The sequence below is a fragment of the Aulonocara sp. 'chitande type north' Nkhata Bay genome, linkage group LG4 (genome assembly GCF_057382095.1).
Source record: "Aulonocara sp. 'chitande type north' Nkhata Bay isolate Kocher_YH1m ecotype deep benthic linkage group LG4, A_spYH_male_GT1.1, whole genome shotgun sequence".
NCBI classification, from domain to species: Eukaryota; Metazoa; Chordata; class Actinopteri; order Cichliformes; family Cichlidae; genus Aulonocara; species Aulonocara sp. 'chitande type north' Nkhata Bay.
Genome location: NC_141347.1, coordinates 25175969 through 25194601, shown reverse-complemented (window position 1 = coordinate 25194601; position 18633 = coordinate 25175969). Strand labels below are relative to the sequence as shown.

At 36.6% G+C, this 18633-nt stretch overlaps 1 protein-coding gene across 6 annotated transcripts; it reads left to right on the top strand.

Moving 5' to 3' along the window:
* The first annotated feature begins 1036 nt into the window (after positions 1-1036).
* LOC147332685 (immunoglobulin lambda-1 light chain-like) lies at positions 1037-12832 on the top strand. 6 transcript variants are annotated; one of them, XM_086290660.1, is made up of 5 exons: positions 1037-1076; positions 1171-1305; positions 8895-9078; positions 11551-11588; positions 12320-12832. In XM_086290660.1, exons 1-5 carry the CDS (start codon positions 1037-1039, stop codon positions 12640-12642), a joined length of 720 nt encoding a protein of 239 aa, XP_086146786.1. In that variant the 3' UTR covers positions 12643-12832. The 6 variants fall into 6 exon arrangements, with proteins under 6 accessions (XP_086146786.1, XP_086146787.1, XP_086146784.1 ...); XM_086290661.1 differs by lacking the exon at positions 8895-9078 and adding an exon at positions 7624-7634 and having other exon boundaries at positions 1171-1481; positions 11554-11588; XM_086290658.1 differs by lacking the exon at positions 8895-9078 and having other exon boundaries at positions 1171-1492; positions 11554-11588.
* Positions 12833-18633: the final 5801 nt, after the last annotated feature.

Here is an 18633-nt window from a genome sequence, read left to right as displayed (position 1 = left end):
CTGAAGCTGAAATTTTGCACTTGTTAAAGGCTCTTTGGAATATAATTAAAAATAATCAAATTTAAATATGATCAATCAGAAATGTTCTATCTTTTAAATGTATCTATTAGTTTTTATTTAGCAAGTTTTAATTTTTATCAAACTGATTGTTCGTGACAAGGTAACTTACAAGAATTGAATTTCCTGGAGGAACCCATCCGAGGGATAAAGTTTCAGCTAATCTAAGAAGAGCATCTCCTCCAGCTCTCATACTATAATGTAACCGCTGTGTGGCAGGCAGGTATTGGACCCAAATGCAGGGCACAGGAGACTGAAAATGCTGCACTCAAACAAAATACAAAACAAAGAGTGGCCAGGAAGAAAGAAAACAAAACTAGGAAAACAAAGAGCAGGAAAACGTGCCACCATTAGGGATTGAACGTTTTCTGCTTTTTATTTGTTATTTTTGAAAGTTTTGACATAATTATGTTAATTTTATCATACATTTTCTTTTAACTGCTGCATCTTAATGGTTTATCACAACGTGGGAATTTCAAGCTGGAAACTGGTTTCAAAAATCATGATAAACTGTTTTTATACATCACATTTATAAACAGGCCATTCTCATTTACAGACATTTAGTTACTTAATTAGATGATTTGTGCAAAGCCAGGCGTGTCAGAGAATAAAATACAGAGTTGAAGTTGAAATTCTAAACTTCATGTTGCTTCAGAAAATGTAAATCTAATTGTAATTTTTTAAACAAAATACAAGTTAAAGTATAAAATATAACAAACCAAAATCCTGCCACATTTAGGATATGGAGAAAGTCACCATTCCAAAATACAAAACAAACAAACAAATTTATTAAAAAGAATGGAAGATGATGATGTTGCCACAGGGTAAATGCACAAGACATTACCAACACCAATAATAATAATATTAATAGCACAGACAAGAGAAAGAAAAAAAATCAAATGCTCCTCCTCCTGTTAGTTGTATTAAATAGCTCTTCCACCATCATCTCTCCACTCAGTTCTTAGCCCACACTGACAACATGCTGGTGACTCTCTGTGCTCTCATCACTGCTCTAACATGTAAAGAGTCTAAAATATACTGAAGAAAAGACTTCATGTTAGAGTTAAATGTCAGTGTGTTTGTCTTAACTCCATGTGTTCTGGTTGTTTGCAGGTGTGAGTGGTGTGACGGTGCTGACACAGAAACCTGTTTTATCAGTGAGGAAAGGAGAGACAGCCACCATGGACTGTAACCTGGGGACTGTTACTAGCTATGCTGCTGCCTGGCATAAACAGATTCCAGGAGGAAGTCCTCAGTACGTGCTGAGGATGCATCATAGCTGGGGTTCTCCAGAATATGGCTCTGGGTTCTCTGCTCCTAAATTCACATCCACTCATCAGTCAACAACAGATTATCGTTTGATCATCAAGAATGTGGAGGAGGGAGACTCTGCAGTCTATTACTGTCAGACATGGGACGGCTCTGCTAACAGTGGGGTATCACAGTGATTCACACTGTGACAAAAACCTCCTCACAGATACTTCTGCTTTTTGATGCTCTTTCACATGCTGAAAAAAAGACACATCCGAGAAACACACTGAAATCCAACCACCTTCAAATACTGTGTTATTTGTTTTGTTTTTTAAATTAATTTTAATATTCATCATTGAAAATATGAATAAAGCAAGCAGAGGAATATAGAGATATTATTCAGCCAAAACATGTCAGAAGTGGACTAATACTGTATATAACTAAAAGTTATCTATAAGTAATAGAAATTTAGTAAACACCAGTCTCAGCTCTTAAATAGTGATGACTATACATCAGGCAGAAATAAATATAAGACGAGAAGAAAACGTGTGATGTGTGAGGATAAGGGCATTTGCATTTAAACTGCTCTGAATTTGTTGAGACTTGTTCTACCTCATGTTCTTATAAACGTTACTGTTTATTCTTTTCACATAAGTCCTGCTCACATTTCAGCTAGAAAGAGATTGGTGTTAACACCTAAAACTGTCAATAATCAGTTATATAATATTTATTCCCTTTACAACAATATTTTCGTGAGCAATATGTCATGACAGCCATAAGTGTGTCAGTTGAACATGAGCCAGAAACATTTAATTGATGTTATTTGCATTATAAATGATTTTTTATTCTATGAATGAAAATCATTGTGTTGAATCTCCTCCTGTCATGGTCCTGGGTCGGTGACCCAGCGCTTTAAGTTTATTATTATCATTTTCCAATTTATTATCATGATTATTATTATTGTTTGAGTTCTACGTGTTATATTCGGTCTGCCTCTGAGTCTGCGTCTGTATCTGTCTGTCTATGGTGTCACCCCGTCTGTTTGTGAATCTGTCTGTTTAGTTCAATGTCTGTGTCTGAGTTTCCTGTTTTATTGTGAAGGTCTGTGTCATATGTGAGTGTGCTCAGTTTACGTTTCCCCTGTCTCGTCAGCTGTGATTTCTCCCAGGTGTGTTCCCCTCCTGTCTCTCATCCCTTGATTACTGCCGTCTGTGTATTTAAGCCCTGTGTTTCTCTGTGTCAGTGTCGCGTCGTACCATCAGATTATGCCTGTGTGTTTCGGTTCTCCATATTCCATGTTCACTTCATGTTTTGTTTTCGTACCAGCAATAAAGCTGAGGTTTTTGAGTTTCAAGTTAGTGTCTGAGTCCTGCGTTTGGATCCTCCTCTCCGCCTGCCCGCACACAGAGCCCTGACACCTCCTCCTTTGGTTTGCCTCTCCTCTGTGTCTTTAAGTGTCAGTATCGCTTCACTTCTCACTACAATCCCACTCACATCTCAGCTGAACAGTAAAGATCATTTACACCTCACACTGACAGCATGCTGTGGATCCTGTGCACTCTCATCACTGCTCTAACATGTAAGATCTTCTGTTTTAGGGTGTATATTTTTGGAGGTAAACTTTTCAAGTTGTCAGAAGTGAATTTAGTAAATTTCTTTACTAAGACCACCAGGTACCGGAACAGCTTCTTCCCCACAGCTGTCAGACTCCTGAACTCTGCCTCCTGACATCTGACCCACGTTAACACATGGACTGAACATACACACACCCACAATGGACAACTGTACCCTCAAACACACAATAATAACATGGACTGAACCACCACTCACAACCACTAGCACTTTATATAGCCTCTGTAGAAATTATCCACACCCTCACCTTCACAACATACTTCATACCGTGTACATTATAACATACCATAATAGACCCATTTCTGTAATATACTTACTAGAGATGGCACGATACCACTTTTTTATGTCCGATACCGATACCTATATCATAAATTTGGATATCTGCCGATACCGATATGAATCCGATATAGTGTTTTTTAATCAACAAAACTGTTTTTTTAAATATCTTGCTGCATTTCGTATAAGTTCATACTCAAGTTTAAAACAACAACTACACTAAAGCTATTCTGTTATACCTGTATGCAAAAAAAAATATTTCATAGTTCAGCAATACTGATCAATCTAATAAACTTAAACCTACACCATCCTCCCTATTCTGGTATCTTAAAGAGTACTTAGCGTAAATATTAAGCAACCTAACCAATAGGGTTCCAACTCCCAGCAACAACAAAAATAAATAAATAAAAAATAGGGAACAACCCCTCACGCTCCACCTCATGATGCTTAATCGACGTAATCAACCTTAATTTGATGCAGTGTGAAAAAAAATGCACAGAAATCAATTATTTTTCAATATATTAAAATATTAAATAGATTCAACATCTTTCTTCAACAAAATTGCAGACTGCACAGATGGTACCTTCCCAAAGGAAAAAGTACTATAGCTTACTAGGATATATATATTAGACTTAATAGTCACTATATACAGTAATGGACTTCTATTCATTTTACATCAAAATAAAACTTTGGGTGTCAGATAATTATTTATTTAAAGCTAGACATTTTAAATGAGAATAAGAAAGAAAAGTATGTCTTTGTGCTCCCCTTTTCCCTGTTAATGCCCTATCGCCCCCCCCCCCCCCCCCCCCCCCCGGCTAAACTTTGCTAGATCCGCCCCTGCAGAGTTACCAGCGTCAGCTACGTAGAAAAAGATCCTGGTGTAGAAAGTAATATTAAATAAATTCTAACAACAGCTTATCAAGCTTAAACGTGCTGCTGTTGTTCAGCCTTTGGTTTCCTCTTTCTGGTGCAAAGTGGGCCAAAAACAAACAAGAGAGACGGACTCGCGACAGAAAAGCCGATCAGCTGATCATTAAGCAGTTTCATGATTGAAGTAGCAGCCAGAAGAAGCAGTCGCTTGTTAAGCTTAACGCAGGAATGCTTTACAAACATTCAGAGATGGACTTACACACTTGCTTTACTTCTCTCGGGGATAACTTTGTCGGAGATGAAATGCCGGGTTGCTAGTGAAGCTCCACATGCTATCCAGACCACCGACAGGTCCCGCATGCCACAGCCGCTCTATCACGTGATGCACACTGCTCCGACGTGCTAACGTTCTGAGGCGAGTTACGCGTGTTGCAAGTTTTGTGAGGTGCTTTCGTGATATTTAATGGATCGGATTACATTTTTTATTTTTCTCCGATATCCGATCCAGTAATTTAGGTCAGTATCGGACCGATACCGATACGTAATATCGGATCGGTCCATCTCTAATACTTACATATCTATATTATTGCTAATATATATTGTAATATGTCTATATCACTGAAGCACTTCTGGATGGATGCAAACTGCATTTCGTTGCCCTGTACCTGTGCATGTGCAATGACAATAAAGTTGAATTCTATTCTATTCTATTCTATTCATTCATGTTTTTGTGTGTGTTTCCTGGCAGATGTTGATGCAGTGATCGTGTTGACCCAAACACCTGCTGTCCACACAGTTCCTCCAGGTCAAGAAGTTGTTCTCAACTGCAACATAGAGAGATATGATGGGAATTCTGTTAGATGGTATAAACAAGTTCCTGGAGTGGCTCCTCAGTATGTTCTAAGATTTCGTCATTCTAGCAGCTCACTCAGCTTTGGAACAGGATTCTCCTCAGACAGATTCAACTCTAAATCCTCATCAAACATTGATTACCAGTTCATTATCAAGCGAGCAGAGACAGGAGACTCTGCAGTGTATTACTGTCAGACATATGATGACTCTGCTTCTGCGTACGTATCACAGTGATTCAGGCTGTGACAAAAACCTCCTCAGTATTACTTCTGCTTTTAGAAACGCTTTCATATGCAGATAATATATATATCCAGTGAACTAAGTGTAACCCACTATCTTTAGACTGTGTTTTTAAACACTGGAATGTTGTTGGTGTTTTTTTATTCATTTTAACCTTGATTATTAAAAGTATAAAAAGAAAAGTACCGAAAAATACATCTCATTCACTAATATTGGCCCAAATTATAATATGTAAAAACACATAAACCAAACTATCCAACATACGGTATTTTATGTTTTTGCAAGTTATTTTTAAATAATAAAAAAAAATTATAGACTTCTCTCAGCTCTTTCATGGTTATAATTGTTTAATTGTTATATTCCAGCTGCAGTAAATGTGACAGTAACCAGATTCTATCTGTCAGAAAGAACGAATCAATAGAAATATACACTGGATTCATCAAAAACACATTTTTAAATGGAGAAGCAAATTCTCATTTTATTTAGAGATGTGTTTATGATGTTTGTCTTAATTGTACACACATTTATATTTAATGTGTACATGTTCTGATTTTGACATGGTTACAAATATAAATGTTGATGTTTTTGCTTTTGAAAATGAAATAACATTTTTTTTAACCTTTCTAGTTGGTTTTCCCTCATTTCCCTCATTAACAAGAAACAACTAGAAGCTGAAGTGTGCCAAGAACAAAGGTGCTGCTAAGAAAGATATCCATCTCTATCTGGGTGTTTAAAATAGTTCAGACAGATTTAGTACCATATAATAAACCTTCATGTTAGACGTTTATAAGCCAGAAAGTAAATCTAGAAAATTGAAGACAAGAACACTAGAGATTTCATTCTTTTACCTTTTTTCAATAACATTATTTATGTAAGTCAGGTCTTTAAAATATGACCATGAACTAGTAACACTGAAGGTGTGATTTACTACACTAAGTGTAAATACAGTTGAGATCGAAATAACTCCATTATAGATTATATATTATAATCTTATTATATATTATCTTATATATAATCTTATAATATATTATATATTATATTATATATAGATTATAAATCTAAAACCTGAAAGACAAATACTGAGTCGCAGACCCAGTACTGTGACATATACACTGATTAAGTCATTATATTAGTTTTTGTAGAGCAAATTCAAAGAAAATTATATGATATCATTGAGTTTGAAACAATAATGCTCATATAATGACAATGTTCACTGTATGAAATTATGAATTATTAATATCAGTAATTTAGTCTTTCATAAACAAGCTGTTTTTCTGAATCTCCTCCTCTTTCAGTTCTGCTCCTCTGTCTTTATAAGCTTCAGTATCTCTTCTCTTCTCACTACATCCCCTCTCATCTTTCAGGATCAGTTTCTCCACCTACTATCATAGTGCTGGGGACCCTCTGTGCTCTCATCTCTGCTCTGACGTGTAAGATGTTCTTATTGATTTTAAAATCTGTATATTTTTAGGTAAATCTTTCACTCATTTTTTTTTCTCGGTTTCTTGGCAGATGTTGATGCAGTGATCGTATTGACCCAAACACCTGCTGTCCACACAGTTTCTCCAGGTCAACAAGCTGTTCTCAGCTGCAACGTAGAGAGATATGATGGGAATTATGTTAACTGGTATAAACAAGTTCCTGGATGGGTTCCTCAGAAAGTTTTCACTATTCTGGCAGCTCACTTGAATTTGGAACAGGATTCTCCTCTGACGGATTCAACTCTAAATCCTCATCAAACATTGATTCCTAGTTCATAATTAATCAGGCAGAGACAGGAGACTCACAGTCTATTACTGTAAGACATGGGACAGCTCTGCTAACAGTGGGGCATCACAGGGATTCACACTGTGACAAAACCTCCACACTGATACTTCTGCTTTTTAAGACTCTTTCACAACCTGGTAAAAGACACCTCTAACAAACAAACCTTCAAATAGTGTGTTATTTGTTTGTTCATTTTTTTTTAATATTTATCATTGAAATCATGAACAAAGCAAACTGGGGAAAATCCATATTCATCCATCCATCCGCTTCCGCTTATCCTTTTCAGGGTTGCGGGGGGCGCTGGAGCCTATCCCAGCTGTCAGTCAATAACTACTCATATGCAAAATCATATACAAAAAGCAGACCTACATTGTATGCATGTACGTATAAGTAATATAAATTTAGACACCAGACTCAACTCTTAAATAGTTATAAACATAGATTCAGCATCATTAAATGTAAGAAAAGAAGAAAATGTGTGATGTGTGACGATAAGGACATTTGCATTTGAACTAAAATTGTTCAAGGAACTGCCTGTAATGGTTCAAGTCTCTGATGGAGCTGATGGAGAGTTTTTAAATGAGGACAATTCACTTTACTTTGTAACAGGATTCTCATCAGCCTGACTAAATTCCACATCATCCTTAGACATGGATTTAGAGTTAAAAGGAGGAGGGTAAGCATTGTACTGCACTGAAACATAGACTCTATTGCGTAGAACATAACACAATCATGAATACTGTGACAAAAAACAAACAAAACACAACTGAGTGACACTACAGCTTTTATGAATTCTGAAGAGTTAACATTTCCAACCATTAATTGTAGAACAAAACAAATGAATACAAAAATGAATTTGAGTGTCTAAAACCAAAATGTTTTGGTAAACGCAAATTAGTCAGTCCTCTAATTGTTGTGTTTAACTCTCAAGATGTAGATGAGCGACACTGGTATTTGTTTTTGTGAATTGGGGAACTATATCAAAACGCCTGTATCACAGTGATTTCATTTGTGAGAAATACCACAAAACTCATGTGGCTCAACTTTGAAACAAAAAAGGAGCCCACACAGTTCTAGTACTAAAATTATTATTTTTTTAACTCTTTATTCAGTTGTTCAATATTCATAAATGGCGTAACATTTTATCAAATGTTCTTCTAATCCTAAACACTCCAGTTTCATGTGAATTTCCAGAGAAGTTCATACATTTCAAGGTTGTTGATTATGTAATTATAGCAGGTAACTGTAAGGGTTAGCGGGATTCTGATCTTTTTTTTTTCTTGTCCAAACATAAAAACTGGTAATGGTAAAAGCATCAGTAACAAACCTGAAGGACATAGCAACCATCCTTCCATACATACATCTTCTTCCACTTTTCCGAGGCTGGGTCGCAGGGGCAGCAGCCTAAGCAGAGGATCCCAGACCTCCTCCAGCTTCTCTGGGGAAACATCAAGGTGTTCTGAGGCCAGCCGAGAGATATGCATATGCGGGGTCTGCCCCGGGGAATCTTCCCAGTCAGACATGCCTGGAACACCTCACCCAGGAGACATAGCAAACAATTTTTCATAATAAAATGCAGTAGCACAATTTTAAGGGAGAGGAGGGAGACATCACAATCACCAATATTTATTAATACAAAAACAGAATTACCCTCCACTGAACATAAATTACCCAAACATCGCAAACTACGCAGATTTAGCTCCTCCTCCTGTCAGTCTCTCTGAGTTTCTGTCACATATTTAATGGTTCACACCTCCTCTCCTCCTACAGAAGCAGTGCACAACACACAGTGACAACATGCTGATGACTCTCTGTGCTCTCATCACTGCTCTAACATGTATGGAACCTCATTTACACTTCAGATTAGTAGTTATTTGTTGGATTCATATGTGCTTGTGTTTCTCTTGACTCCATGTCTTCTTGATGTTTGCAGATTCCAGGAGGAGTTCCTCAGTTTGTGCTGTATTTTCATCATAGCTCTAGTTCTCCAAGCTATGGCTCTGGGTTCTCTGCTCCAAAATTCACATCCTCTCATCAGTCAACAAAAGATTATCGTTTGATCATCAAAAATGTGGAGGAGGGAGACTCTGCAGTCTATTACTGTAAGACATGGGACAGCTCTGCTGCTGTATCACAGTGATTTACACTGTGACAAAAACCTCCTCACTGATACTTCTGCTTTTTGATGCTCTTTTTTCACATGCTGACAAAAGACCCATTCAGCAAACTAAGTGTAAACCCACCACCTTCAAATAGTGTGTTTATTGTTATTTTTGATTTTAATGTTCATCAATGAAAACTCATCCACTTCAGACAGTCTGCTAATAAATACTGAATTACTTGTTTTGATATATTTTTACATTCATCACTGAAAGTATAAAATATCGAGGAGTATAATGACCACCAACAACACAAATTGCCATATATATGTACACAATTATGTGCATTTTAAATTATGTGCATCTAACACAATTAAACCTATTATGTGTGTGTCTTTTTAAATAACAGCAATTTGACAAACGGTTGTCTAAAACTCTGATAACTGTCACATTCTAGCTGCAGTAAATCACATTAATCAACCTAAACAGATACTGATAAAGTTGCAGCTGAATATTAAAGGATATTTACACCTCACACTGACAACATGCTGGGGTCTGTCTGCTCTCTCATCACTTCTCTAAAGTGTAAGACGTTCTTCTCATCTGTTTCATAGCCCATCGTTTTGGAGAAAGACATTTCACTCATGTTCTTTCTGTGTTTGTTGGCACATGTTAATGCAGCGGAAGTGTTTATCCAGATACCTGCTGTCCACAAGGTTTCTCCAGGTCAAGAAGTTGTTCTCAGTTGCAATATGGTTCAATTATGTTAGATGGTCTAAACAGGTTCCTGGAGGGGTTCCTCAGTTTGTCATTCTGGCAGCTCACTTGGCATTGGAACAGGTTTCTGTCCCCAGAGGTGGGAAGTAACCAAGTACAAATACTTACTTACTGTACTTAATGATAGGTTTGTAGCTTGAACCTATTCGCTGGAACGTTGAAGACAATATAATTACACAGCAAGCAAGACACGAAGTAGGCAAAGTTCTTCATGTTTCTCGTGCACGGGAGAGAACCGGACAAACGCCGTTCCTTCGCTTGACCCCAGTTGCTCTCGTCCGTTCTCCCGTAACACTGCTCTTTTATTGAGGTTACATGAATATGCATAGGTTCATTAACATATGACGTCTACATACACACAAAGAGTACCTTGCCTTTGTGTGTGTGTGTGTGTGTGTGTGTGTGTGTGTGTGTGTGTGTGTGTGTGTGTGTGTGTGGCTTGTGTGAGGTCAAGATGTGACCCTGTGAAGACTCCCCAAAGCTGGTGCCAGGAGTCTAGCGGGTCCATCTGAACAAAAGGCTCTTATACTTAAACAGATATACGTGTGTTTGCTATGCCATATATCAACAAGAGAAGATACGACCTCTCCTAGGAGGTGTGTGATCTATGCCAGAACACTCTGTAGAGGAGTGAACGCACCCCCCTCTTCATGCTACACAGAGTTGTTACAGACCTCCTAGGATGAGACATTCTTTCAGTCTACAAATGATTATATACTTCTAAGCATATATGGTTAAATATTTCTAAGCATAAATGACAATCAACAATACAAAACCTAACACTTAAGTACAAAGTTTTCAACAAGCTGTTCTCAACTGCAACATTGAGAGAGATGATAGGAATTCTATTAGCTGTATAAACAAGTTCCTAGAGAAGATCATCTGTATGTTCTAAGATTTCTCCATTCTGACAGCTCACAAGCTTTGAAACAAGATTCTCCTCAGAAAGATTCAACTCTACGTCCTCATCAAACGTTAATTATCATTTAACTATCAAGTTCGCAGAAATAGAAGACTGTACTTATCACAATGTGTTACAAACCTCTTGGCAGTACATATGCTTTCTTAGACTCATTCACTTGAGTATAGTCTAATCAAGAAAATGCAGAGTAACATACAACTTCCAGATAATGTTTTATTAAACATTGGATTGCTCATTTATTAAAATCCTTTTTTAAAAAACCTTTAACCTGCTCAAATACAGCATTAAAAAAAGCTGAAAGCTTTTATGTCGGCTGGTACAAACAGGTTCCTGGTTCTTCTCCTCATTTCTGAGATTTCATCATTCTCACAGGTCAACTGCATTTTCAGCAGGATTCTCCTCAGACAGACTAATATCTAAATCCTGACCAAACACTGATTTGCAGTCTTTTATCAATCATGCAGAGACAGGAGACTCTGCAGTGAGTTCCTGTCAGACATGGGAAGACTCTCCCAAAAATGCTCCGTCATAGTGAACCAGACTAAACAAAATCTCATTGAGAGACAGTGAATCTCTGTTTAATTCAGATCAGTAATGAGTACTTAATTAAGTCTTACACAAAACAAGTGACAAGAAGGAATAAACATGACTACACACAGAGAAATGCAGTTATAAAATACAAACAGATGAAGTGAATGAGATGTTGACAGTGAAAGTTGGTCTCTACAGGATGTTTCAGTTCCTCTCCCCTCATCAGTGACAGTCAGGAGGTTTTTGTACAGCCATGTATACAAACTGAATCACTGTGGTATTCGGACAAGGCACCAAGCTGATTGTGACAAGTAAGTGCTTTTAAACTGATCATAAAACAACAGAGATTTTGCACAAATCTGCTGACTACTTAGTTCAATATGTTTCTTGTTCAGCATCATTTTTATGATTTTATACAACATGAAATAGTTTGAGGTTGTTGTATGTGCAGGAGACATTAATTCTTTATATTAAAACAATTGAAAAGGTGTCAAACCAAATTTGTATATTTTTATATAAATGTTGTTCACTAAACATTATGTGAAATAGGATATCATCTGTTCTTATTATTCTCATAGTGTTTTTATTTAATATTGGGGTTGGCATTTCAAAAACATATATAAGATTGTTTTCTTTTTCTTCAGTAGTAGTTAACAGTGTTACTAAAGTTAAAAATTACTTTTAAGTGATTAGAACCTGGCCTAATAGTTTTTTTTAAATGAAAGAAAATTTCTCACAGTAACTGACATGTTATGCAGAAGACTCCAGAATTAAATTCACGACATCTTACATGAAAAGTTAAAGAGTAACTACTCATATTTTATTTTAGGAAAACTTAAAAAGAAAATCAATTGATATGTTGGGTTGTTATGTCTGTATATTTTTCCAAATCACATTAGTATTGTTTTCTTCTAATTTCATAACAAATATTATGTTTATTCCATATTGACTCTTATTGATGTCTCGATTTCTTCTGTTTTCATTATTTCATTTCATTTCCTTTGATTTTTCAATTTCCTGAATGTTCTTCATGTATTTTCAGGCTCCAGCCTCTCTCCTCCTGTCCTGACAGTCTTCCCTCCATCCAGTGCTGAGCTCCAGTCCGACACAGCTTCTGTGGTCTGTCTGTCCAGTCAGTCTGTGTCTTTTGCAGATGTGAGCTGGTTGGCTGCTGGGAGTCCAGTGAGCAGTGGGATCTCTACCAGCACTGCTGTTCAGAGACCATACCAGACTTACCAGATCAGCAGCTCTCTGACCATCCAGACATCAGACTGGAACATGGATAAGGTTTATACATGTAAAGTGTCTTTGGGCTCACAGACTTCAGAGAAAACCATCAAGAAGTCAGAATGTCCCACTGAATAGTCGAGGACCAGAATGTGCATTTAAAATCTGCTTCTTTACTGCTTGTGCTGTTTGTTCATTACAGTTGTTACATGTTAGAAATCAGAATAAAGCAAAAGGTTTAAGTCATGTATTCTTTTGCTGGTTTTTGACAAGTATTTTCAGGAATTCGTGTTTTGCAATAAATTAATAAAAGCATTGATTTAAAAAATGTGTTTTCTTGTGAGTAAATGGGAAAATGTGTCACTGTATTATAAACAACATAAGTTTAAGGTTATTAAAATGAACTGTTAAATTTTGGAGAGGGGCACAGAGAGGAAAAAAACACTCATAAGCACACCACTTTTTAAAATATCTTCTTCCCATAGTTAAAACATAAGTATTTTCTGACATACACGCTATGTAATATTTGAACACTAGAGAGCATCATTTAATAATTCTTCCTGAGTAACAGAGAGAGCAAGTGTCACCGGTTTAAAATGTTGCAAATGAATCTTCACACTCAGTTAGTGAAGCATAACCTCTGCTCTTCTGTTTTTTCATGTCCATGATGCACCTGCAGGTGTTATAACCTCATGTAAATGAAGTATCAGCTCTCTGTAAAATAAAATGAAAATGCTGTTTACTGAAAATTTTTTAGTTATTACCATTTGATCATTCAGAGACAGTTAGCTGAATCCTGTTTGATTTTTGCCTAAACATAACTTTATTTACTGCCATGGAACACTAAATAGAGTCCAGTTATGAAATGAAATGTTACACCCCAAAACACATAAAAAAGGAAAGATAATGCCCCCGCTCTAATCTCCCAAGGAAAGACCAATGCTGCCACAGGGTTGCGCTTTCACAACAACCAGATATTTTGTTAATTTCAAAAGGTAGCAAGTAGTGATGGGATTTCCGGCTCTTTTTCGGCTCGGCTCACTAAAAAGAGCCGGCTCTTTCGGCTCCAAACCGGCTCTTCAGGTTGTTTTGTTGCTTTAATTAATTTAATATTAACAACAATATAAAATTATGCACAAACGGAATTACTAATGTAAAAAAAGTGGTTTTATTTATATATATTTATATATGCTGTGGCCCCTAGAGACAAAACACGTACAAACTCCAAAAAACATTTCTAGCGTTAACTGAACTTCCAAAACAGAGCTACTAGATCACTTAAATTACACAATTGAAAGCATATGTGTATGGTTTGTGTATTTATACACAAACACTCATATATATTCAAATAATTTTTTTAAAAAAAGTTAATTTACCTGTTACTACCACACACCAAATCTGGTCGTTGGTACTTTGGTAACAAAAGCTCAACACTGTCTTTTGTACGTGTTTTGAAGTTTGTATGTGCTTTGTCTGTAGGGGCCACCGTAAATATACTTTTATTTATTCACTCCACATAAAATGTAATAAATAAGTCATATAATACAAAAATCAACTATTCACATTTCAACTTTTAACTATTTAAATTTTCAGCTTTTTCCTTTTAAACAAATTTAAAGGGAAACAACACAAAACACTGCAAACCACAACACAATTAAATATAAATTAAAATATGAAAACAAAAAGAAGATGCATATTCTCTGTCATATGGACCTGCATGAATAAACTTTCTGAATCCTTTATCATCTGCAACTGAAAATACTTGTGGATGATTACTATACCTTTCTAATGTGACGTTGTTGTCCCTGCCTCTCTTTCTCTCTCTCCCTCCTGCTCTGTTCCTGTGCTACTGAGTGTAACTACCGCCCCTCCCCCCTCTGCCCAGTGCAAAGCACAAGGCTCGCGTGTGGAGTGAAGTGGAAAAAAATTGCGAGAGAGAGGGTGAGAGAAAGAAAAACAAACCCACGGCTCGCGATAAGGAGCCGGCTCGCGTCGTTCACGTCAAAGACCCGGCTCTAAGAGCCATTTCGTTCGCGACCGACACATCACTAGTAGCGAGCATCAAGATGGGCATGGTCAAAACAACAAACAAAACACTCTAGAAATGAAACAGAACTGACCTACCTATAACGAGAAACCCAAAAGAAAATACTGGCCTCTTACCTGTCTCCCTAACCTAAACAGGAGAAAAAGGTTTTGTCAGGTCACAAATTTTGAAGCCAATATGATAACCTTATCCCACCAACGCTGTGGACGTCTAGCTTTTGAATCCAATTAAAATCAAATCACTCATACTGATTCTCTGGAAAAGAGCAGAACAGACTTAGAACAGAGTTTATTAAACATTGTCATATGAACAGCAGAACAGTGCATTTACAGCAAAAATAACACATAGCAATCAACACAAACAAAAGCAAAGCAACCCCGGGGTGTAGAGCCTTAAAGCACAAACACAAACACATCCAATATTTAGGGACAGTGATCCCCCCCCTCCCATCGTTTGGTATTCTTTCTTCCTTTTTTATTTCTCTTCATCTTCTTTTTGACACTCTTCCACATCCTGATAACAGAGAGATCAAGCAAACTCAGTATAAACCCACCAAGATAAAGTGGTGGGTTTACATTATCTGCAACACATTATGCAGATAATATTTTGTAGTTTTTCTCTGTCAATTTTTGCAAATTTCTCAAAGCAGAATCATCATAACACTTATTATGCAGTTCTGACAAGCAGTTAGGGCATTTTTATGACACAGACCCTGTGCACAGGACACCCCAACAATTAAAACAACAACAACCTTTTCACATTCGCCAAAACATGAATAGTAAGTCAGTCACTTCAATTCTGGGATGAATGAATGTAAATTTTTCACCACCCTATAAAGACAGAGTGATTGAAATATGACTAATATCTAATAATATAATATCTAATATCTAGCAACTCAAAGCTAGCAACTTGTGCTTTTTTTGGTCCAGAGTCTCACACAATTAGTTTATAAACATTGTTCTGTTATTTTTATTGATTGTATTTTTATTTTCATTTAAATTTTCACTTTAAATAAAGAAAGCCCCAGAATACACACACATTATTCATACACAAAGCCTCACATCATCAGCTTTTATTATTATTGTACTGTAGCATATGTCTGATCAAAAACTGTGAAGGTTCTCAGTCATCCAGGTCATCTTCTTTCCAAGCTTCTTAGAATTTGATCAAAAACATGCTAATTGTGAATATGATTTCAAGCCACAGTAAGACAAAATTGAAAAAAAATGAGACTACACAAATTCATTTGGCATTACAGTTCAGTAATTTCACTAACTCGTGCTTAACTAAAATTCAGTCAAAATAAAACAAGACTGCATCAAACTCAGAGTTATGTTCACTGTATGAAATTATCAGTAATTTATATCACTTAATTTAGTTTCTATAAATAAAAGCTGTTTTGCTGAATCTCCTCCTCTTTTACTTCTGCTCCTCTGTGTCTTTATAAGCTTCAGTATCTCTTCTCTTCTCACTACAGCACCTCTCATCTTTCAGCTGGACAGTTTCACCACCTAATATCATCATGTTGGGAACCCTCTGTGCTCTCATCACTGCTCTAACGTGTAAGATTTTCTTCTCATTTATATAACAGTTTGTATATTTTGAGGTAAATCTTTCACTCATTTATTTCTGTGTTTCCTGGCAGATGGTGATGCAGTGATAGTTTTGACCCAGACACCTGCTGTCCACACAGTTTCTCCAGGTCAAGAAGTTGTTCTCAACTGCAACATAGAGAGATATGACAGGAATTATATTAACTGGTATAAGCAAGTTCCTGGAGGGGTTCCTTAGTATGTTCTAAGATTTCTTCATTCTAGCAGCTCACTCAGCTTTGGAACAGGATTCTCCTCAGACAGATTCAACTCTAAATCCTCATCAAACATTGATTACCAGTTCATTATCAAGCGAACAGAGACAGGAGACTCTGCAGTGTATTACTGTCAGACGTGGGATGACTCTGCTTCCGCACCCGTATCACAGTGATTCAGGCTGTGACAAAAACCTCCTCATTATTACTTCGGCTTCTGCTTTCCCTTACAGATTATAGATTCATCAAGAAAATTCTAAAGAAAACGTATGGTGTTATTTTTGTGCCACTATTCTGAGCGCACGTAAATAAAAACGCACCACCTTCAGATAATGTGTTTTTAAATACTGGATTGCTAGTTTTTCCTTCTTAAGTTAAAAGTATCAAAAGGAAAACAATGAAACACATTCACACATTATCAGATAAATCAAAATTCAATTTCTCTCAATCAATTTGGTGCAATTCTCACAGCAGAAAGGTCATTCTGACCAGTCTACATGCTTTGCTCAAAACAGTTAGGGCATTTTTCATAACTCACACTCAACCGTGCAAAAGACAATGTAACTATTTTATATTTGTCAAAACATGAATAGACTGTCAGTCACCTCATCTCTGTGATAAATGATCATTTCCCCAGCCTGAAGACCAATTCATTAAAATGTTTAGTTTTTTGTTTAGTTTTGAGATAGAATAGAATAAACCTTTATTATCCCACAAATGAGAAATGAGGTTTAAATATTTCTGTAAGGAATAGGAACACCTTTTTAGACAGCGCATCTTGAAACTAGAGAATTTACACTCGTTCCATTGGCAGATCTTTTCACTTGTTCCAAGCTTTTGTTCTCTTCCAGACTGACAGAAGCGAGGCTGCCATATTGCGCCATCGGCCCCTCTGGCCAACACCAGTAGGCTGTAGGGTATAGTGTCTTGCCCAAGGACACAGCGACCAGGACAGAGAGCCCAGGGATCGAACCGGCGAACCGGCCTGCACACAGCCTAAACATGACACTTTGAAATATAATTTAAAATAGCCAAATTTAAATATAACCAATCAGAATTTTTTTTATTTATTACTTTTTATTTAGCAAGTTTTAATTTTGATTAAACTGTTTGTTCGTAACAATGAAGGAGATAGCATCTCCGTCAGCTGTCATGATGCAACTGCTGTGACAAATTTTGAGATAATTATATAATTTTTATTTTGCTGCTGAATCTTAATAGTTTATCACAGGGTGGGAATTTCAAGCTGCAAACTGTTTCTGTTTTTAAAAAACTGTTTTTATACATCACATTTTAAACAGGCCCATCTTACTTACAGATATTTAGTTGTTTAATTAGATGATCCCACTGTTGTGCAAAGTTTGACATGTGAGAGAATAACTTACTGTGAAAATGATTTTTTTACAGAGCTAAAGCTGAAATGGCAAACTTTATGTTGCTTCAGAATATGCTAATCTAATTATAGTTTTTAAATACAATACAAGTTAAAAGTATAAAATATAACCAACCATGGAAAAAGAATGGCTATTAACCATTCCAAAATAATAATAAAAAAAACTATATATACAAGACATATTTATTATTGTTATTAATATTAATAACACAGGCAAGCGGAAAAAAGAAAACTCCAAAGCTCCTCCTCCTGTTAGTTGTATTAAATAGTTCCTCCACCATCGCCTCTCCACTCAGTTCTCAGCCCACTCAGACAACATGCTGGTGACTCTCTGTGCTCTCATCACTGCTCTAACATGTAAAGTCTAAAATATATTGAAGAATAGACTTCATGTTACAGTTAAATGTCAGTGTGTTTCTCTTGACTCCATGTCTTTTTGTTGTTTGCAGGTGTGAGTGGTGTGACGGTGCTCACACAGAAACCTCCTGTTTTATCAGTGAGGAAAGGAGAGACAGCCACCATGGACTGTAACCTGGGGACTGTTGATAACTATCCTGCTTATTGGTATAAACAGATTCCAGGAGGAGTTCCTCAGTTTGTGCTGTATTTTCATCATAGCTATAGTTCTCCAACCTATGGCTCTGGGTTCTCTGCTCCAAAATTCACATCCACTCATCAGTCAACAACAGATTATCGTTTGATCATCAACAATGTGGAGGAGGGAGACTCTGCAGTCTATTACTGTAAGACATGGGATGACTCTGCTACCAGTGGGGTATCACAGTGATTCACACTGTGACAAAAACCTCCTCACAGATACTTCTGCTTTTTGATGCTCTTTCACATGCTGAAAAAAAGACACATCCGAGAAACACACTGAAA